At 40.8% G+C, this 22644-nt stretch overlaps 1 protein-coding gene across 20 annotated transcripts; it reads left to right on the top strand.

Annotated features, from left to right (window-relative positions):
• The first annotated feature begins 49 nt into the window (after positions 1-49).
• On the top strand, positions 50-22617 carry LOC113137097 (clathrin coat assembly protein AP180-like). 20 transcript variants are annotated; one of them, XM_026318494.2, is made up of 26 exons: positions 50-579; positions 700-985; positions 5775-5917; positions 6313-6388; positions 6986-7088; positions 7241-7334; positions 7449-7560; positions 7647-7753; positions 7867-7908; positions 8428-8501; positions 8741-8746; positions 9308-9320; positions 9414-9538; positions 9656-9729; positions 9943-9957; positions 10530-10700; positions 12487-12588; positions 13669-13923; positions 14556-14642; positions 15329-15394; positions 17096-17182; positions 19518-19549; positions 20322-20375; positions 20530-20613; positions 20731-20841; positions 21191-22617. In XM_026318494.2, the coding sequence occupies exons 2-25, from the start codon at positions 856-858 to the stop codon at positions 20815-20817; spliced, it is 2139 nt and encodes a 712-aa protein (XP_026174279.1). In that variant the 5' UTR covers positions 50-579; positions 700-855; the 3' UTR covers positions 20818-20841; positions 21191-22617. The 20 variants fall into 20 exon arrangements, with proteins under 20 accessions (XP_026174279.1, XP_026174276.1, XP_026174278.1 ...); XM_026318491.2 differs by having other exon boundaries at positions 19518-19579; XM_026318493.2 differs by lacking the exon at positions 8741-8746 and having other exon boundaries at positions 19518-19579.
• The last annotated feature ends 27 nt before the right edge of the window (positions 22618-22644 follow it).

Genomic DNA, 22644 nt, shown 5'->3' with positions numbered 1-22644 from the left:
GAGGAGCGTCTGCACGGACACACAGATAAAAAAAATAAAGACATAGAGAGAGAGAGAGAGGACGAAAGAGAAAAGGAAATTCCCTTCTGTCTTTTCCTCTTCTCCAGCATCCTCCGCTGCGCAGTGTTGGCGACCGGGGAGCGGTGCGCATTTTCCTTCGGAGAGAGCAGAGGACCACAGCGTCTGAAGCAGCGTTTCTCAGCCGAAACAGACCGATCGGAGCTGAAAACACCGCAGTCTGTTCACCGCAGGAGACGTTGCGGTTTTTTCTCTTATTCTGAAAGGTTTTTTAATGCACTGGCGCCTGGAGGAAAACGGCTCCACCTGATGCCACCTCCAAACGGGATAATTGACCGATCTATGGAGTGTTGATTCCGTAAATTTCCAGAAAAGACCGACTAGAGAGACGCCGCAGCGTTTTTCATTGGCCTGTTTTTGAAATCATTGCTGCGGGGTGAAAAAGCCGCGTCCATCGCCAGCTGAGTGTTACATAACCGAGTGGCTTTAACTGTCCAAGGTGCTGAACTAAACGCTCGGAGCCTTTCACCGGGACGAGCCTCTGGGAATTCACAACCTTGCGTAAGTCTACTCATGTCACAGCGCGTATTATCAACGTGACCGCGAGATTTGACGCGAAAATAACATTTATCTTGTGGTTCGAGCTCATTCTGTGCGCTTTATTTTTTTCCGCCCACACAGAAGGTCACAGGCCTGTCAGTCCGGGGAGAGAAAGGGACGGGATCCGACCACTGAACCACTGGGACACCGCTGGGTTTTGTTCATATTTTATTTTTTCTTTGCATCGTCCTGTGGTGAAATACGTCCCCTAGGGTGGTCGATTCACAGGGAGAGAAAATGTCGGGGCAGACGCTCACGGATCGCATCGCCGCTGCGCAATACCAGCTAACGGGATCAGATATGGCCCGGGCTGTCTGCAAAGCCACCACTCATGAAGTGATGGCGCCCAAGAAGAAGCACCTGGAGTGTAAGTGTAGTCCATCTTCCTCTTTCCTACTGCATGACTCTACAGGGCCTGCGCGTTATCAGGCCTCACACACGCACACACACACACACTAGACCACATGCCCTCACAGTTTAATGTAGTTAAGACAAGCCACTTGTTAATTCCCTTTCTTTAATGGGTGTGGTGCCATAATGAATTGATGTAGCCACATTGATGACCCCTCTGTGACCCTTTGTGCCAGCCTCCAGTGAAGAGAATGGAAACCCAGAGAGAGAGAGAGAGAGAGAGACATATTTTATGGTAGCACTCTCAACAGCACTATTTCATTTCCCTGCTCTGTCCTGCAAACCCACTTCCCTTAACTGCAAACAAGAAAAGACAAAAAAAACATAGGCCTAGATTTGGTGCCACACACCCATAGAAAGGATAAAAACATACAGTATATACAATTCTCACAAAGTCATATGGGTTTCTTGTTATCCATCAGTGAGTTTAGGCTGGCAGGACTATAAAGCCACAGCTGAATAAAATTATCAACCCTCACAGCTTTATTGACACATCTAGACATGACAGCAGGGCTCACCTTATGACAAATCACCATTAATCACTGTCATCTACCACAAATACTGAGTCAGACCAAAGCAGTGTTGTGGCACTGAATACAAATGGCGATGGGTGGTGTAGTTGGCTCTATATATCTCTTCTTCTTTTTATGTGTGTCTGTGTCTGTGGTCGCTGGGCAGATCTGGTCTTCCGTCTTGGGCTAGGACCTTATATCTTGTGATCCGTTCCCCTCCTGAATAATTGAATAATCAGCCAATGACTGCCCTGCATTATTTACACAGCCAGAGGTGACAGTGCTAATGCAGGAATGAGCCAGAGACCACTGCTTGTTTTTTTTTTTGTTTGTTTGTTTGTTTTTTTTTTAAATTTCTGCCGTGTGTTTAACTTTCTACCTACATGCATCGTGTTCAAAACGTCACCGGGGCGGGTCATGACCTCTTTCTCCAGAGAGACCTCGCCACAAATGACAATGTCTTCGTACATGTTCTATTTTGCAAGATGCTTCAACAAGCCCTGCATGTGCACATGTTGTCTTCCTCCAGGTTTTTTAGGGTATGAGATAAGCTGCCTGTACGGAGGCCACTGTGCTGCTGCTCCATGTGTATCTAACCAGTTCACTCAGGCCCACAAGACCTTTATAGAACTAGACTCAAATATTAGTGGTATCTTATGTTTATGTCAATGTTTAGGAATATTCATCTTATATTCATTCATGTAATCACTGAAGTATAATATATAATTATCTGCTGGTCCTTTTCATTCCTCTGTCATAATGACATAGCCTCTGACCCTTGGGGTGGACGTGGGTGGGTGTTGATGGAGGTGGTGGTTGGGTGGTTGCCATGCTGTTGCCATGACTACAGATTGAAAGTGTCAGGGGATGGCTCTGTGATGACAGAGGGAAAGAGAGTGCAATGATAGTCATAATAAGAGTACAGTTTTTAAAATTCAAATATACACATTAAGTGAAGTTTGAATGTATTTGCCAGAAACATCCTAGAAATACATTCAAACTTCCATGTATTTCTAGGATCTTCTCATTGCAAATGAAGGAGAAATATATATTTTATGCAGCCTAAAGTAAAAGCAGTTGTTGGTGTGTGTGTATTAAAATCACAGGCGCTGTTTGACTCATGAATATGCAACACCCTTACTCTATATGGACAACAATATTTCATTTCCTTTCAGCTTTATTCTTGCATTTCTTGCAAAATGAGACCCAAGGTGTCTGCAGGAAATTAAACCTAGATTTCCAAGGTGTGTTATTCTACACTAAACTAATGTTGAAATGAATCTGAGGTCATGTTGAAAATATCCTGGGTGGGGAATCTGTTATAAAGGGAAGTAGTGAATAACTAAACAAGGGAGTGATTTAAGACACACCTATGGTGTAAATTGGAGTGACACCATTAGTTCGGTCCCTGTGAATAGCTGATAGCTGACAGGAATTAAGCTACAGTATCTGCATGAATCGACACACTAAGTCACTCTTGGCATAAGGTTTCTGTCAGACTTCATCTGGAATATTCTGACTACTGCTAGAATGTTTTGTTGTGTAAGTATAAATAACAACTATAACAGTCACACGCAAACATACACTCACACAGTAGGAGATCTCACAGTTCATTCTTAGAAATCTCCTGTGGGCTGTGGATTACCCTAAGAGTCTTTACTTAGCTTAGCTAGTCCTCATCAGACACACACACACATTACATGTATGTGCACATGTGTTGTTTGTTTCAGGTAATGATACTACAACAGAAAGCATGGATTATAGCCCATGATAGGGCCCATATGGCGACACATTAAACACGAGTAAACATGTTTAAAAACAGATCTACAGACACGGTTATTAGTAGGTAGACGGTCTGAGAAAACTGCATTAGATGGTCCTGTGTTCATGATGCTAGTATCATAATATTTACTGGTAGCTGGACCAGTGACATGATAATGTTATATAATCCCAATTTAGACATTGTGGCCCATGTTCCTGTGTGTGTGTTATTTGAAAAAGGGAGTGTAATCGTGTCAACAGAGACTATGAGAGACAATAAAATCAAAAACAGTGGATTAAAAATTATCAAAGCTCTGAAAGAGAGAGAGTGTCATCCTTTAGAATGAAAATACTAATATGGGGAAGAGGTGCTGTAAGAAACATAACATTTAAATAGACTGGAGCCATAGAGGAAAAAGGATTGATGTCACTGCAACCATCATTAAAAATAAAAATATCAGACATCAGAGTTATTATACTGTGGATGTTACCATCTGGTCAAATTGTGGAGAGAGACTGGAGTGTAATTCACAAAGATAAGAAGTGCTGTCATTACTCAATTAACTTAAAACCAGAAAAAAACACACCATGTCAAATTCATTCGCTGTTTCCATTTTGCTAATTAAAGCTGATATCATTTTGTGCTGGGAAGATAATTGAGGAAACCTGAACTATAGGACTTGTGACAGAAAGCAGGCGTGTAAGCTGATGAACAAGATGTAAAACAAGTGCTGTTAAAACAGGTGTTTATGTGTGTTTTAGGGGAAGTGGCTACAAAAATACTAGAACCAGTGATTAGTAATAATCTGTTTACATCCCCCAACCACCTAACTCCCAACAGTCCCCCCCCCCCATCCTGCCACCCTGCTGTGACTTTGAACAGCTTGAACACTGTTGTCTCATATTTCTATATCTTACACATTAGTGTCAATATTAGTGATTTGTGCCAGACTCCCTGCAACTCTCTTGAGTGTCAGCTCTTTCCCTTCCTCCCTAACGTCGCTTGCTCATCATCTTGCTGTATTTTTGGTCTGGTGAACAGTTTGGTATCTACCTTCTCGAGGCAAGGCCAAGGCCTGTTCAATAAAACAGCCTTCCTCGTCTTCCATTATCGGAGGTGCCTGCCAGTATTTTTCTGCATTGCTCTCTCTTATTCTGTATGGATTCAGTCCCTCTGCTATATCTATATCTATATCTATGTCTATGTCTATGTCTATGTCTATGTCTATGTCTATGTCTTTGTCTATATCTATATCTATAGTTATATCTATATCTATATTTATATCATTATTGTGGCCATACTTTACAAACCCCTGTACCTCTGTAGTATCACCTTCTGCATTATAGTTCATTTCGAATTGTGTCTTAAAGTGTTACCCCACATCCCCCGTTCCTGCTTTATATTTGGATTTATGTTCCTGTGGCCATCTGTCTGCCTCACCCTCTCTCTGACTGTGTAGAAATAACCTCGTGGAGAGTCTCACATCAGGCAAAGACTAAATAAAATGTTACATTTTTGATCATTATTTTAAAAAAGACATTGTTGATGCATCGCTGTTACAGTGCATTTCATCATCAGGTATTTGTGAGCTTTGCTTACACAGATTGCAAATTGTAGTTCCGTTATTTCACAAGTGATTGTTGAAAACCAGTTTTTTAAAAATGTTCAATAACAGTGGATCAACAGGTATTTAATCAGTAACTATTTTGACATTTTTCAGCACTGACTTGCATTTACTTTGGCAGCACGGCAGCCCAAGGTTGTACCTAAACCACTATAGCATTTATGCACATTTTATTAAACATTTTAAATTCCTCGTGCATTAAGCAGCTTTAATGGAGTCTAATCAATCTTAGATTGATTTGATAATGAAATAAAATGTGAAATTACATGTGTCAAACATTTTCAAAGTTTAAATCTCTGTGCAATTCTTCTAATGCCAAAACCATAAGTCAGTGAGTGACCCTACACATTTATATGCATTGGTGCCATCTAGACAGGAGATATGCCATGCAGCCTAACAGCCCCACTGCACCTGTACACGTACTTCCACTTTGAATTGATGCAACGGTCTGGACAGTTTTACTGTTCGAGACAGCTCTCTCTGTCAGAGAGTCTGAACTGAACTGCCATCCCAGGATAGAGCGATGACAAAGCATTATTCTTACTTTCTGCATTGTCATTGTGTGTGTTTGGGGGGGCTGCACTAATATCATTTAATGTGTGCAACAGATCTTCCTCTTAGTTTAATATTCTCATTGGTTGACATCTGCAGTGAGCATCTAGTATTCTAAATCAAAGTTTAATCAGAGCTGTTCACATTTTGGAGCCATTTGTATGAGGATAAACTAAGCAGGACTTTCATACAAACAGTATGATATGTTTCTAACCCTGAGCGCCTTTCGACTGGTCCAAGGGACAGGATTATCAAAGTACTGTGTAAATGATGTTTCTCTGTCTCTTTGTTGCAGACCTGGTGTCAGCCACCAACACCACCAACGTGAACATTCCTCAGATGGCGGACACACTTTTTGAGAGATCCACCAATGCCAGCTGGGTGGTTGTCTTCAAGGCCCTTGTCACCACTCATCACATGTGTGTCCACGGCAATGAGGTCAGTGAATGTCACACAGACTGACCTGTTTCACTTTTACCCAGCAACATTAGCCAAACATCAAAGCTACATTAAATTAGGTCTCTAGTCAGTTATCATCCTACCAAAATGTATAATGAATCTGCTGGTAATTAAATTATGAGGTTTGGAGAGCTATTGATCGTTTGTGTGCGGTGAACATTGTGTGTGGTGCCGATAGAAACCTGATGATTTACAGATAAAAAGCAGCTTTGACCACAGTTTCTCAAAACGAGTCCTGTGGCTCCAGAGTGCGAGCAGTGATCTGCAGAGTCTGATATGTAAAAGCACCTATAAAAGCTGCTCAACCTTATTATCGTTCCCTCATTGCTCTTGATAGGTGCAAGACTTTAATGTGTTTTTGTTCTCTTTCTCAGAGGTTCATTCAATACTTGGCTTCCAGGACCTCCCTGTTCAACCTCAGCAACTTTATTGACAAAACTGGCTCCCACGGTAGGAACTTGATAAGAGTCTGATCATTTTGTCTGTGTATCTTCTTGAGCATGTGTAATGTTAATGCAGATCATTAGTGCTCCACATGAGAATACTGGCACATCAATAAACATTCTCATTATCTGCCAATGCAGACAGGAATAGGAAGAGATAAAAATGTTGTTTACATTTTGTTACTATAATTAAAACAACAGCTGCATGTATTGGGAAATATATGGAGTTTACTATCAGTATACTTGCTTTTCTATCTGTTTATCGATTTTTACTGAAAACATGCAAATATCAGTTTTAATATGTTTTTGTCAAGCGCTTATGTCCCACATTTGCAGAAGATGCTGTCTGTCTGGCTGTAAGAAGACACTGCTCACTACAGTTTAGAGTAAACAAAGTCCTCCTGGGCAATTCGCTCAAAATGTATTTAAATAGGATTTGTAGTAAACAGGGTTGTGGTGGGGCAAAAAGCTTGGAATGTGCAGCACATTAATGAATGTAAAGGGAACAAACGTGCACATCAGATGGTTTTATACAGCAAAAATGAATTCTTTCTATTAACTGCTGAGCATCTGACTAATCTGACATGGATCTCTTTCTGTTCAGGCTATGACATGTCTACATTCATCAGACGGTATGGACGATACCTGAATGAGAAAGCCTTTGCCTACCGCCAGATGGCTTTTGACTTCACCAGAGTCAAGAAGGGGTAAGTTGCCCAGGCTTCTGAAAGGTCTAATCAGTTTCTGTGAGTCTTTGCAATTTATCAGTTCAGCTCCCTGATCAAGGGCAGTTTTCACTCTTGCTTCTATGTGTGACTGTTGTTAAGCGTCTGACCTTCTCTCTGTTGTGCCCCCTCAGGGCTGAGGGTGTGATGAGGACCATGACCACTGAGAAGCTGTTGAAAGGCATGCCTGTTCTGCAGACTCAGATTGACACACTCCTCGAGTTTGACGTGAGTCCAGCATTTTCCTGATTTATACACTAATTTCACCATGCAGTGTTCAAAGACGCCAGTTTTTCTAATGGTTTTTGTTTTATATCTCATCTGCTTCCTTTCTCCACTCAGGTCCATCCCAAAGAGCTGAACAATGGGATCATCAATGCTGCATTCATGCTTCTCTTCAAGGACTTGGTCAAACTGTTTGCATCCTACAATGACGGAATCATCAACCTCTTAGGTGAGTAGTCCAAGAACGATTAGCAACTTAAATTGCACATTTTACTTCAATGTCACCATGAGATCTCTGAATCTTTCTTTGTATAGAGAAATACTTCAAGATGAAAAAGAGTGATTGTAAGGAGGCCCTGGAGATCTACAAGAGGTTCCTGACCAGAGTGACAAAGATTGGAGAATTCATGAAGCTGGCTGAGGTACAGTAAAGGACAACTGCCAGTCCTCAACATTACATTCATAACGATGTATCTTTCATGACAGAGCAGTGTGTAATGCTGATGCTGATTTTGGTCTGTTTTTCATTCAACAGACAGTTGGGGTTGACAAAAATGATATTCCTGACATCAACTACGTAAGTTAGCACGGATCATGGCTCTCATATTTCTTTTTTAAGTGTTCCCTGCAAGGATTGGCACATAGAATGTCATACCATCAAACACATACACACACACACACACATGCACACACAGAGGAACTCATGTCTCACCCACCATCATCTCCCCAACCCAGTGTCTCCACCCGGGGGTAGTGGTGGATCTAGCAGACTCAGACGACGAAGACTGTCCCTTTAAACCTCTCGAGGACCCGGTAACCACAGAAGCACAGGGTGTCCTGGCTGAGTGCCTGTTTGCAGGATGAAGTGTCGGCATGTTGATCCTAATTTCATTTGATGAAACACGTCAGACACACAAGTGTGTGTGTGTTGTTATGTGCATGTGGCTTTTGCAGTGAGATTTTCCGAAGCTCTGTGACTCTGAACAGTTTAACACTTACGGTAATTGAATTGTCAACATGGACCGAGCAAAGTGACTCAGGAGGTGAGTTTAAAGGGTTAATTAGTGATTACATCCTGTTTCGATTGTTTTGTCAGGCTCCCAGTAGTATCTTGGAGTCTCTGGAAACACATATGAATGGTCTGGAGGACACAAAGGGCGGAAAGAAGGGGTAAGAAAGTCTTTGCTAACATTTTTTATTCTAGTTTGAGTTTTCTTTTGATGAAGCCAGAATAACAAAAATTAATGAGCCTGAGATCTGAGAAACTGATTCACTGTTTTCAGCAAACTGTGCCACTAAAGAAACTTATATAATCAAGAGAAACAGGCCTATACAGATGCTATATTTCAATTATTTCCGTTAACCCGTCCTCTCTTTTATCCCCTTTTATGTTCATTTGGAATCACCAGTGAAGGGTGAGCATATATTGTGTATAATGTGCAGATGTATTTACTGTCATTCCCCCCCCACCCTAGGAAAAACGTACACATTATTCACATGTGAATTATATATGTAGGTCATCGGCGTGTGAATAGAAGCATTATGCACCGTAACTAACTAGATTCACATGTGGAAATATGTGTGTTGGTGTGAATACATGTGTGAGAGAGAAGGCCATGTTTTTAAAAACTGTAACTCACCACATCCTGCCATGCAATGTGAATCACTATATGAAGAGTTTCACTCCAAACATACATTGATTAGGAGTCCAAAATTAACATTTTAATAGATTAAATTAAAGTGGTTTAGGCTATTGGTTGATTTCTTTGTTTCTTTTTGTACTCTACATTATACATACACTCTATCTTTATGAAAGTTAACTCTTCATATGATCACATATAATGCAATCTGTCATACGCATATTTGTTTGATTTCTTGAGTTCAGTTTTCAGACCTTTGAAAATAGATCCATCAAAAAATCTACAGTCTTTCAAGCAAAAACACTAACAATACATCCTACTCTTCCACACTTTCAGGTCTCCAACAAAGGTAAGATACACATTTCTAGCAAACTTCATTTTTTTCCATGAGTTTACTTTCAATGTAACACCGAAAAGCACATTCTCTGTCTCTATCTTTCAGGGGTCTCCGACAAACAACGTGTCACCAACATCAACTCCAGCCAAATCTTCAAACGCTGTTCCCACACTGCAGCCTCCCCCAGGGGATAGTGCTGCCGCTGCCGCTGCTCCTGAGCCAGCTGAAGAGTACGTGACAATTTCCTATAACTTTCCTGTGCTGGGACCAAGTCTTCAAGGTCTAAACAAACACCCTCTGCAGGGGGTGATTGTTTCAAAGCTCTGTATCTGTGTCTCATTCTACAGTTCTTTGCTGGACCTGGATCCGCTGTCCTCCTCGGGTCCATCTGCACCATCAGCTGCCCCCACATCTTGGGGTGGTAAGTCTCCCTATTTTGTGTTTAATCAGCAGCTGGTTATCATTGGCCGTCTAATGGATCACCACCATAAAGTAATTCATTTTGATAGATTAGATTTCATTGTAATAGTTTAATTTACAGTGAATGAATCATCTTTTAATTTTAGGAAAGTAAACTAATGCAGTCTTGAACTACCATGTGTCTTTTCTGTTCCTTTATTTTCTGCTTTCATAGACCTTCTTGGGTCAGGTGAGTGTTACTCCCCTCCACTTTACATCCAGCCTTTAGTTTAGACTACTGTAGGTTTGAGTCTTGATTTGAGTCTCAGTTACTTCAATGTCACTGTCTTTCTTTCTTAACAAAATCTAATCTAAAATCAAGGTGAGCTGGAAACAACAATAATGTTTTATTCCAAAGTTTCAGATAGACTTAATCGTCCTCCCTGTTTGTCTCCTTAAGCAGTTTTCTTTAGTCTGAGTAGTGTCTTTGTTTCTCTCTGCCTTCCCTCTCCCCTCCCTCCACATACTCCATTGTCTGTTCTTGGTTTTCTATGGGGGCTATTTTTGTTGGTTGTTTTTAATTTGTTCATTATGGCCCAATGGTGATTGATAATTTTGCAACTTTGATTTGGTTAAAATCTGGATTTTGCTTTGGTCACTTTGAAATGATCTTAATTGGGTTTGATTTGGACCTTTGTTTTTGGCTTCCTTTTCTTCACTATATTTTTGAACGGTGGCTCAACTGGTTATTTTGGTTGCACTTTTGGGGTTTACTTTGTTGCCTTTCTTTGGGGATTTCGAACAACCCGGTGGTACCTGCAGAAATGGGCGATTCCTTGCTATCTGAACCCACCCTCACAGCAGAGCCCGCTCCCTCCCCTGCAGCAGCAACACCCAATCCTGCAGCGGCAGAACCTGGAGTCTCTCTAGCTCCTCCCACTAGCACAGCAGCTGCCACCTCCCCTGGCGCCGCCAGTATGGATCTGTTGGGAGGTCAGTGGGCTTCCAGAAAATTCTCTATGGAAGAATCACTCTGGGAAGCTCAACCCTAAAACCATTACACAATATAATAACACAATGTATGCATGTACAAACACATACAGTATGTAGACAGAACTTTGCTGATTTTCTCAGTATTGCCTGTATCCTACTAACAAAGATGCATCATCAGTAACAGTCGAGTCTTCACCTGTGTCCAGAATCACTCCCTCGTTCATATTAGTGAGAAGTAAATTTAGGTTTTAACTATTTACTAATCATACGTCACTTTATGTCATCACAAACAGCTCTAGAGCCGCTCAGTGGATGTTTTCTCATCTGTAAAATGCAGCCCATTGCATTGTGGGATTGTTAACAAACAGGCATGCAGGTCTACATGCTGTGGGCAGTGTTGTTTTTCTAAGGGCACCAAACAGTGGATATGCATGGATGGATTACCTGACCTAATAGGGCACAGGCCCAGGGGCCCAAGGAGTCAGGGTTACCCTAGACTGAGAGAACCATGGAGGGACCCTTAACCTTTCTGTTGGGAAATCAAACAATTAACTATCACTACAAAAAGACAAAATATTATAAAAAACAGATACAAAAGTAAGCAAACTGACTAAAAGAATCAGAAAACAACACCAAAAACAGAATAACAAGAGCAGAAATATAAGTGACTAAATAAAACACAATTAGAGTAGAGGAATGACTATGAAGAGATGTAAAATGAGTAAAAGCTGACATAACACACATAAAACAACCACAAGAAAACACAAAGTGACAGGTCATGTGGTTGCTCCATCTGTGAGTCTTATTCTGATTGTTGGAGGGGTGGGGGCTTTTCACATGTCTGGGCTCAGGGGCCTGTTGTCTCCTAATCCGTCCATGTGGATACATCTACATACTCAGCAATCAGGCATTCAATTACAGTAAATGTATTGCACTATATAGTAAATAGGGAGTGATTTCAGACACAGCCTTACTGATGCATTGATGCACAACTCCATCATTTTCAGCTATTGACTGCCTCAAAATTATGAACACAGATATTCACAATGAAATACATAGATATGTAATTATAAAATAAATAATAGTATGAGTAAATTGTGTAAAATACATTAATGACCAAATGAATTGTGACCACTTCAATGCTAGATCTAGCAGGATGATAATACAGAGAAATGTATATAATAGAGACATTCCAACTGCATTTGTTTTTTTCCTAGACACACACACACAGATACAATATTGATCTATAAGTACTAGTTACTGACATTTCTAAGGTAATTACAATATGTACAGCCACACTCTCACCTTCGGCTTGCACATAAACGTACTGCTACACTCATTCTCCATGTGTGACTTGTTTGATAGGCAGACCTGCTTTTCTTTGACCTGTGAAAAGCAATTCTATCAAACCCTGTCACGTGGCCACAGTTACAAATGGCACTTGTATATTTCAGGCTTATTCTACTTTGTGCACTACATGAATCCTTGCTGTAGCGCCTCCTGTCTGTGTTCCCATTTGTCCGTTCACCTGTCAGTCATAAAGTCACATATCACTGCTGTAAGCTGCTGTTTTTTTTTTTATTTTTTACAGTTGAATATTTAGGTTCAGCAAAAAAAGTGCTGACGATTTTCCTCCTCAAATCCTTCTAATCTTCAGTTTCCTGATGTTTTCTCTGGCTCCTGATGTCTCCCAACTTCTGATTTGCTTTTTCATCTTTATTTCTTCATCTGTTTCTGTCTCTCTGGACTCCCCTGTCCTCTGCTGGGGTTTTCATGTAAACCTCAGGTGCCTTTGCAACACCTGCTCCTGCCACTGAGGCCTCTGCAGCGACAGCAGCTGAAGGTGGGGCCGCCGCTACGTCCGCCCCAGCCGCCAACGCTGGAGCTGGTGGGTGACTGAAAGCCTGTCTTGTGTGTGCATGAGTGAGTGAATGCGCATGTACTCTACACTCCTGTGCTCCTCCCTCCGTGAAGGTGTTCAGGATTTGCTAAAACTAGTTTATAGAGGTGTTAATTAAACTGTGATCAGTTTGAAAGATGAAGTTGTGGTGTTGTTGAACTGTATTGCATCACGTTGTTGTGCCTGTTATTTTTGTGTTTTGTTATCCTTGGTCACGCTGGTGCTCGTAGGTGGTTTTTGTTATCTTTGGACAGCAGCTGTTCCTTTTGTTTCAAGACTGGGATCCAAACGCACAGTAAGCTGTGTGCTACGCTAAGCTAATCAGCTACTGAAGGCACCAGGGTGGTGTTAATCTATGTCAGTGGGTAACTGTAGCAGACTACGTTCAAGTGTCGCTGAAAAATGAAGCAGTTTTACAATATTTCTCCCAGCGCCTGTTTGAGTGTCATGACTGTGAACAAAAATATGCTCAGTAACTTACAGAGCAGCTTGTGTAGGTGGGAAGGCTCCTGTGCATCTGTGCATTTATTGTTGGTCTCACTTCTTGATCAGATTTTCATCTCACGGTTTTGTGCAGGGAAAGTAGGCGTACAGATTCATTATTCATCACTGCTGGATATCTGGACAGTGCTATTATTGTTACCATGGCGATGCATTGTGATGCATTGTGATACTTGTCTCTTATCTTTTGGCATTTGTGCATTTTGTTTTGCGGAGAAGGGTCGCCTGTAGCAGTTTTGTTGTTTTGGGTGTAGTTAAGCTGGGGTTTGTTCCTTAGATTATGTTCTGTGAAGTTGTTAAAAACTCCCTTCGGTTGTTTGTCTTTTTTTCTGTCACAGATGCTAATTTCAGCAAGTTTTTCAACAGACAGCAGGAGTGTGTTGGAGCTCTGCAGATTCTCACCTCCTGTCATTCCTCTGATAGTTTTTCTTTCTCCCCTGCTTGCATGTTCATAGCAGCATTTTAAACCTCATCATCCTCACATTAAACATATGTCTTTGCAGTTTTGTATTAAAACCAATGTCTAACAGACCACCTTCCTGTCCATGTCCTCCTCCCTCATCCTAGACCCCTTTGTTCCCTCAGATGGTAACACCAATACAGCGTCTTCAGGTCTAGACCTTTTCAGCTTGATGACAGTGGAGAGTAATAACCCGGGTAGTTCGCTGGATGCCTGTTTTACCTCTATAGCTCCCCAACCAGGTCCCTCCCCTTCTCTTTCGCCTCTCCTCACCTCTGCATCCAGCACCATCACCACCACTGCAACCATTTCAGCTCCAATATCCCCCAATGCCACCAATCCTGCAAATGACCTTTTCAGTGGTAAATATTAGAGATAAGTGTGGTCCAGTAATAATCTTAATGTTATAATGATTTGCATCTTCCTAGTCTGCTTGGCATCCTATCTTCTCATCTCCTCAGCTCACCCTCTTTATTCTTCATCGCTCTCATTAGGTTAATGTGCAAACAGTGAAGGTTCTCCTTTGCTTGGCTGCTGTGTATGAGCATCATCACCATTTGAAAGAGTTTGAGCATTTTAATAGTCCTATCTCTGGGTGCGCATGTGTTCGTAGATCTCTTTGATTCCATGCCAGACACTGGCTTCACCAAAGCAGACCCCACTCCCGGCATTGACTTGTTTACAGCAGGTACCCCATTGCACCCGGTCTACCGTCTTGTGTGCTCCTGCTCTCATATCCTGTCTTGCCTTGCCTGTGTTTTCAGCTTTGTCTTTGGCTTTGATTGGGGAAGAAAAACAAGGAAATGAGATTGCTCACTTAAGGATCAGCTAAAAGCTACTGAGCTGTCTGAAATGTTTATGAAATCACTTCCACCTCATTCCTATTCCAGCATGTAATGCGTGCAGTGCAGTTATAATGAATCACAGTCAATAGATTTTTATGTGTTTGTGTGTGTTTGGGGTCTAAACACCATGTCTACCTTGCCCTCGCCAGCGGATGTGTTCAGCTCCCCTGCCCCCATCCTCTCCTCCGCACCCCCTCCCAAAATTGACACGGGAGCCATGATGAACCTGTTTGGTGGTGGGTAACTCACAACCGCCTGCCCTCACTCTGTTCCTCCTTTTCATGAAAGCAAGATCAAAAAACAGGAGTTGAATCTGGGCAGGACATAAAATGAAACAGATGATATGAATAGAGTCAGTTATTGTTTACTAGCCTGTTATATTATTACTTATTGTACTTTTCCTGTGAATTTTGTGTTGTCAATATAAACTCACACATATATCGTATCAGTGGAATATTATCCTATGTGGGTCCACGGAAACATTACAAGCAATTAGAATTCTTGATCAGGTTGAAAGCCAAATTACTCATAAGCTGTGTGTATGCTTTTAAGGTCCCAGAGTCTATATTGAGAGTGACTATGGTATTATTAGCTCAACTAGACTTGCTGGTAGTTGTCCAGAGGGAAAATTAGCACAGATTTTATATGGTGTAAATGTGTGTGTTTCAAAATGCTAAGATGATGTGTATGTGTGTATTTTAGTGTTTTTGTTTAATGTTGTTTCACATTCTATTGAAATATAATGATGCATTCAACTTTCAGCATATCTGTATCTAACTCTTAACACTTTGTTTGGTATTAGCAGTGTGAAGCCGAAGGCTGATTATTACCCCTTCTTTGCCCTTATGCTGCGATGGAAATGCCTCGAACCTGCATTGACCTGGCATGGTATGGTTTGGCATGCTTTTGGTTGACCGGCCAGAGTCCACAGGAGGAGATGCCCCAGCTGCTGCTGCTCCTGCTGCCCCCAGTGCTGAGCTCATGTCAGGTATAAACCCTAAAATGTTAAGTGCCAACATGCATGCATATGTGTGTAACATGCATACCAATGTCATGGAAATATTTTCATTTGAGTGAAACACATTGTACTGTAGCCATGGATAGATTATATAATGGGCCTACAGGGCACAGACCAAAGGGTCCAGGTACCCCAGGCCAAGAGTTACTGCTCTTGTTCTTGTGTAGGAGAGATGGGCAGCCTTTTCAACGCCCAGGGCCTGTTATCTCAGAATCTGGACATGACTGCAACCTGATGATATCTTGTTGTCCTTTCAAGTTTATGTACTTCAGATCCGCTTCACTTCACATCTTCCATTCAGTTGTTTAGAAAAGTGTTTGTCACAATGGTTGTTTGTAGCTACTGAGCCTGTCACTGTCCTTGTTTCTATTAACTTTGGTAATAGTTAATGAAATTGTTTGGTGCTAACATATTATGTTTTTTATTCATTCATTCGTTTACGTACTATGGACACAATGGATTTAATATTCTATTTCTAATAAGATTATTGTTGGTTAAATGTCAAGACTTAACAAAACTCACAAAGTCCAGTCATGTTAACATCGCCACTGCATCACATCATGTGCATAGTACTACTGTTGTTTTTGTCCATCCCACATTGCATGACTATGCAACTGGTAACCACGGTAGCAGTTGCCATGGCAACATGGGCCCTGCTCACCTGGTTCCTGGTCATTTCCTGTGCTGTGCCATTGGTCTTCATGTTATGTAACTGATGGTCTGCAGTACAAATGCTTTAAGGCTTAATTCTTTCTTTCCCTATCTTTCAATCATTCATGCAATAACCTCTACTGGTTTCATTTCTCTCTCTATGGAATCTGGGCTTTTTACTTCCCTCTCTCTCTTTCTCCCCTCCTCGCTCTTTCTCTTCATCTGGCTCTTGGGCTGGCTCATTGCTTGCTTCCTGCCATTTGACTGGGTGAGTTTCCTTGCTCTTTAACACGCTAATTTCCCATAGTGCACTGCTGCGTTGCAGCGGTGGAAGGCAAGCTCAGCTGCACTGTCCCTTCCACCACACCACCAGTCGCGTGAGGGTTGTAGTGTGTGAAGTAGCAGTATTATTTAATGCTTCTGTAGCAGTTAACGCAGCTCCATTTTAGCTGCAGTGCTTTGCTTTCCTCAGTTTCTACAGCAATCACACACATACAGTAAAAACCCTGAATTCATTCAAATTTAGTTTTAAGTACTGGAAATGTATTCTTGGTGCCATTGTTAAGATGGTAAGGTGCTGTTCAATTTGTCAAATGTATAAATGTATGGTCATAATTTTTTTATTTTATATATATATATATCCCTGCATATTTTTAAAGTTTGACCCTTTTTTATTTCCTATGCCCAGATAGCAAATCATAGCTGTAAACAGCTGACTTCTTGTGGCAGAATATATTAAACTATCGTTGTTTTATACACATTAAAGTTATTAACTTAATTGGCTATTTTATTATTTGCTTCTATTTTATTTTTTGCAGTAGATGATACTTAACATCTTATTTTATGATATTAACTTAGTCTCCATTGTAGTTCACATTCCCATGCTACTCTCTTCTCTGTTGCCATGGAGACATCTGCTGCTGAGTTAGTGTGTGTTGTCTGCAAAGAGGGATGCTAATTTCTCCCTCCCTTTTCTATCCTCTTCCCTCCTTGTTTTACCCCTCTCCTTCCCTCCTGTAGTATTTGATGGGCTAGGGGATGTAATGAAGCCCACTGTTCCCGCTCAGGCAGGTGATGTTGACACCTCCATGGCTAACATGGCAAGTAGTAAGTAGACTTTTAGATTAACTACAGCAGTATAACAGATTGTGACTCAAAGGAATAGTTCAGCATTTTGGGAAAGTCTCTTTCTTTCCAATAATATGACAAGGTCAATACTAATCTCATGTCTAGGCATAACATATGGACATGTAGCTGGGGGGCAATAGCTAAGCTTAGCATACTGACAGCAGGGGACACAGCTGGCCTGGGTTTCTCCAGAATACCTCTAAATCTCACTAAATAACATGGATCTTATGGTTGGCAGTGCATGCTTGGTCCAGACTGAAATATCTCAGCAATTATTCAATAGATTCCCATAAAATATTGGTATACAGATTCAGAATCAATAACTTGGTGATCTTTTTAGTTTTTTATCTAATACCATTATCAGATCAAAATTTAAATTTGTCTCATACTTTGGTTTGTAAAGAAATACCTACGGAACAAATGACATTCTCCTTAGCTCCAACTGTATTTTGTATTTCAAGTCAGTTATGTTAGAAAGTTAATGTTAGCAGGCTTACACATTAAACATGGGTGGTGGACATGGTAAACACTACCATTGTCACTGTGAGCATGTTCCCATGCTCATGTTAGCATTTAGCTCAAAGCACTAGTGCTTAAAATAGAGCTTCACAGAGCTGCAAGCGTGACTGTACACTCATATCTGTACACAAAGTAAAGCAAAGGCTTATGGGAGAAAAACATTGTCCTAATTCAAGTGCTGAGACCAAAAAGGTACCGCAATCTGTTTAAAAACTGCATACCAAAAAAATACAGCATTTCAAACCATACTTGCTTGTCTTCAGGTGCACAGGTATCAAGTTGACTCAGGTGTGTCACTGATTAAATATTCAGGTCTCTGTGGGTGTGGCTTAATAGCACCTACCCCCAAATCAGGCCTTTATCTAAGGAAACAATGAACAGGATTGCAAATCTCTTTTAAAAAGACCACCCAGGAATAGTTACATGTAAAAAATAATATAATTTGACATTTTTACATTACTTTTGAGTTTAAATTAAGGAGAGAGATACAATATGTTTAATAGAGCTTTTGTTTTAGCTAAAGTTTTAGAGTTACTGGTAGGTGAATATCTAAAGATGAGAGAGTAGGACTGTTTTCCCCTGCTCATGGTTTTTATATTAAACTAAGCCAGTGATTCTCAAACTGTGGGGCGTGACGCCGTGACAGGTGGGGCGCAGCGAACGAGAGTAAATTAGTCTAATTTTGTGTATATCCTAATTCATAATTTTCTTTACTGACAAACACCATACACGCAAAATAAAACAACCACATACAAAGAAACGTGTAATTAAAAAAACACAAATAGAGGGAAACAAGAGGAACCATGGTGGAGGAAATAAATGTTTAACGTCGGCACTTAATTGTAGCGGAACAATAAGCAAACCTTCACGCAGCGACGCAATGATTAGTGGGCATAACAATGGATAAATTTGTTATACGGACCCCTAAAAGAGCAGACGAGACAAAAACACGACAGACAGTAAGGTAAATCAAGCAAAAAGCCAGCCAAAAAGAAAATACGATGAAGCCTACCTGGGTCTTGGATTCACAGTGGTGCTGGTGGGTGCAGAGGAGAGACCCATGTGTGTTGTTTGTCTTAAACCGCTGGCAGCAGACAGCATGAGACCCAACAAATTAAAAAGACACTTAGAAACAACGCACCCCAGTCTCGTCAATAAACCACTCGACTGTAAACAGCAAAGCACAAATGGCATGAGCATGACTTGAGAGTAGCAGTATCAAATCTGCAACCCCGTTTCGAAATGATGTGCAGTGCAAAACAGGCTCATTGCAGCCACTAATAGTGATAATACCCACAGAATGACACCTTGACCATGTTCTAGACTTGTTCGTTATTTTTTCAATTATGTTTATTCTTTTTTGCACAGAATGCAATATGCCTAAGTAATTACACAATTGCACTTTAATTTTATTTATTTTGAACTCTGTATTATTTATTTAGAAGTTATTTTGAAAAAATTTGAACATTTTAAGTTTGAAATAAGTTTCATTGTCATTTTTTGGGATGAAGTGGGGCTTAAAACTTTATGCTTGGCCTTAAGTGGGTAATGGCAGGAAAAGTTTGAGAACCACTGAACTAAGCCAATCATCTCTTCCCTCTAGGTCCATATTTAACTAAGACATGAGATTGATATGGATCTTTTACACGAGCTTTCAGAAAGAAAGTTAAAAAGCAAATTTCCAATTGCTTTATTTTAGCTTGATGTGTAACCTGCAACTTTATTGCATTAAATCCTGTGTGTTCATAATGAAAACAGTGATTTTGCAGGATCTCTCTCTCTTTTTTTGTCTCAGATCTCACAATGGGAACCTCAGCAGCCCCTCAGGTAGCTCCCCCCAGTTGGGGTGCTCCCATGGTAAATGTTGTCTGTGTCTTATAGCATGGAGTGGAGCCGCATGGCAGCAACAGACAGGGCATACCTGTAGCTGAAATCATATACATTGCCTTCATCTGGCTCTCCAGGTCCAATCACAGAGCTAGCAAACTGAGCGGTGTCGCAGTGAAGCACGGAAACAAGGCATATCACTCAGCATTTAGCAAGCTACAGATTCATGTTATTTAAACCTGCACTGCTTACTTATTATAAATGTATGGAAAACAGTCATGACCAAGGGCAGAAATTCAGACACGCTCAACATGCAGTGTAGTTTCAGTTAAAGATCATCTTTATATTTCTGAAATATCTACTGGAGAGTGATGAAGTGGCAAATGATAGTGCCAAATTAAGCTGTTGCTTGGAAACAGTGTTTTAATTATTAAGTTTATATTTTATTTTAAGCCCATTGTATTCCAGGAAAGCCTGGTTCTCTCCCTCCTAGCTGAACTCACTTCATCATCAACACATTGGCTACTTGATAGATATTCAGTCAAGCTTTTGCTTTGTGCTCACACTTCTTGTGCCTGTGTAAAAAAAATGGTATTAGGTTTGTTTGTTTTGTTGTGTTTACTGTCCAGTGATACTTTTTACATTTATATGTACTGTTTTTTTTTGTTGTGTTGTGTGTGTTGTCTTGCAGTGTCTCTATGCCTGTCATATGTAGTGTAGTAACATCCCAACTCCTCCTCTCCCTACCCTCCCCTCCCTTCCACACCTTTAGTCCATACCCATGGGTCTCTCTCCTTTTATGGGGACTCACCCCAGCTTCAGCATGGTAAGACCACCTGTCCTGTCCAGTAATGTCCTGAAACCAGTTTGAACATTACTGGACCTTGATGGACAATGCCCCCTTTAGGTTGCCTTCACACCCTTCAGATTGGCAACTGTGTCTTATTGTGTCCTTTTCCTCCCATCTGTGTCTTTGTAAGCCCGGGGCACCAGGTGTTGGAGCTCCCATTATGCCCATGGTGAGGCCAGGGTTCCCTGCTACTGGAGCAACCCCTGGAGCACCGGTAACACACATATATTTATTTACACACATATTTATACTCTCATGATGCACTCATAACTAAACAGTACACATGCTCTAAAAGAAGGAGTTTTAGCACTAAAAGTAGATGTGTCTGCAGATGTCTCCTGGAATGGCCCAGAGCCCCAGAAAGCCTCCACCACCTAGGAATGCTCTGGATGACCTCAACATTAAGGACTTCATGTAGACTGACCACCCGTAAACACCCAAGGTACATGTGGATTAACTTCACTTACAGTATATGTTTCTGTTGTAGAAATGTAGTCATGGCTGGTTTTAATAATTGAAATATATTCTTTTTATGTTTTACGTCTTTAAAATACTAAGAAAACTGAGGTAATGATGATTTGGATACACCATTTTATTATAAGCTTTGTGTATAAAAAATCCCACATGGGCTATCTGTCTACACATACTCTCTATTTCCATATTTCTAAACTCCTATATCTGCTTTATTAGAGTACATATGATTAGATCTCATGTATTTCCATTGGGAGGACTTGTTTCAATAAAGTCTCATTTTGTTTCCATCCTGTATCTCTCTGCTCCTCTCTTTGTAGGTTTGTCATTGTGTCTGGAGCTCTGTGGATGTGGATGTCTGCACTTCCCCCACTGCCTTCCCTAAGTCATGCCCCAGCCCTTCCGCAAACCAGCCATCACACCTATGATCTTTACCCTCTAACCTCCTACCTGCCGCGACCCCTAATAAAACCTGCCCTCCTTAACTAATGTTGTAGCACAACTGTGAATGTGAACCCTAGATACAGAAAACAAAATTCTGTTTATGTGTGTGTGAGTGTGGGTGTAATTTAGTGTTAACCTTTACTTAATATACTACCAAAAAAATGAATAAAAAAATAAATAATTGTGTATTTAGATTCATTCTGGATTTCTGTGTATCAGCTGACTTGGAATGGTGGATATATGTTGGTTTCTTTGCGCATCTCCCACATGAGGACTGTATTATTAAATGTGGACTGTGTTCAGTGTGTGTAACTTCACTGGCCAACCCCCACTCCCACTCCTCTATCCCTCAAACTAATACTGAGCTATGTTTATGTCATAAAACATTTAGTTGTACCTATATCTGCTTTGCCATCCATCCTCTCACCTGTCTACTTCAAGATTATGGAGAGCGATTTTTAATCAAAATGTACCTGAGAGAACAACCTGCACTGCAAATCTGGATTTATCATCATGCACATCAAACAGTGTTCAGTTCATTTCTGCTTTATCTTTTTTTAGGAATTGTATGGACATGCAAAAATTTGTGATCTGTGTTCAAACTGACATATGCATTTTTGACTATTTTAAATGAGAGATTATACATATTTTCTTTAGCCTTTATTTTGAGAGGAAAACGATGTATCATATATTTTTAGTTACATCAAAATATATGGTTGAAGAAAAACAAGTAGACTCAAAAAAATCCCTCCTTTGTACATACCTTTCAGTCTGTAATCAGAGGCAGTATTGAATGGGTGCTGGTGTGGAGTGAAACTGTGTCATAGCGTGTGTCAGGGTTGCACTCTTAATACTCTCTCCTTGTCTCAGTCTCCACACAGCATGACTTGATGTTAAGGTGGAAATCAAAGAGCCAAGGACGCATTTGTGTATGTGATTGGACTGTGGCCTTAGTCCTCTTTGGGTCATTTGTGGCGCTGCAGCAGTAAATTTGGTCATGTACTGTCAATGGAAGCTTAGGGGACTCACTGTAAAGCACTCAAGTATACGCTGGATGTTCTGTGTGTTGTTTATTTCCAAAAGTGACTGTATCTTAACCCATTGTGGCATTAACGAAGTGCTGAAAGAAAAATAAAGATGACCATGGCGCATAAAAACAATGCGGATAGATAATGTTTGCTAAGTATTCATGTGAAAGCTGTGTTTTTGATTTTCCTTTTCTCTGGGTTATTATGGATGGCACTATCCTCCCTCCCTCACCCCAACCTGCATGTGAGTCCAAATGAGATGCAATAAAAGACAAATACACCTATCCAAACGATCCTCACGG

The sequence above is a fragment of the Mastacembelus armatus genome, chromosome 24 (genome assembly GCF_900324485.2).
Source record: "Mastacembelus armatus chromosome 24, fMasArm1.2, whole genome shotgun sequence".
Taxonomy (NCBI): domain Eukaryota; kingdom Metazoa; phylum Chordata; class Actinopteri; order Synbranchiformes; family Mastacembelidae; genus Mastacembelus; species Mastacembelus armatus.
The sequence above is the reverse complement of the archived record's forward strand: the minus strand, read 5'-3'. Positions and strand labels throughout refer to the sequence as shown.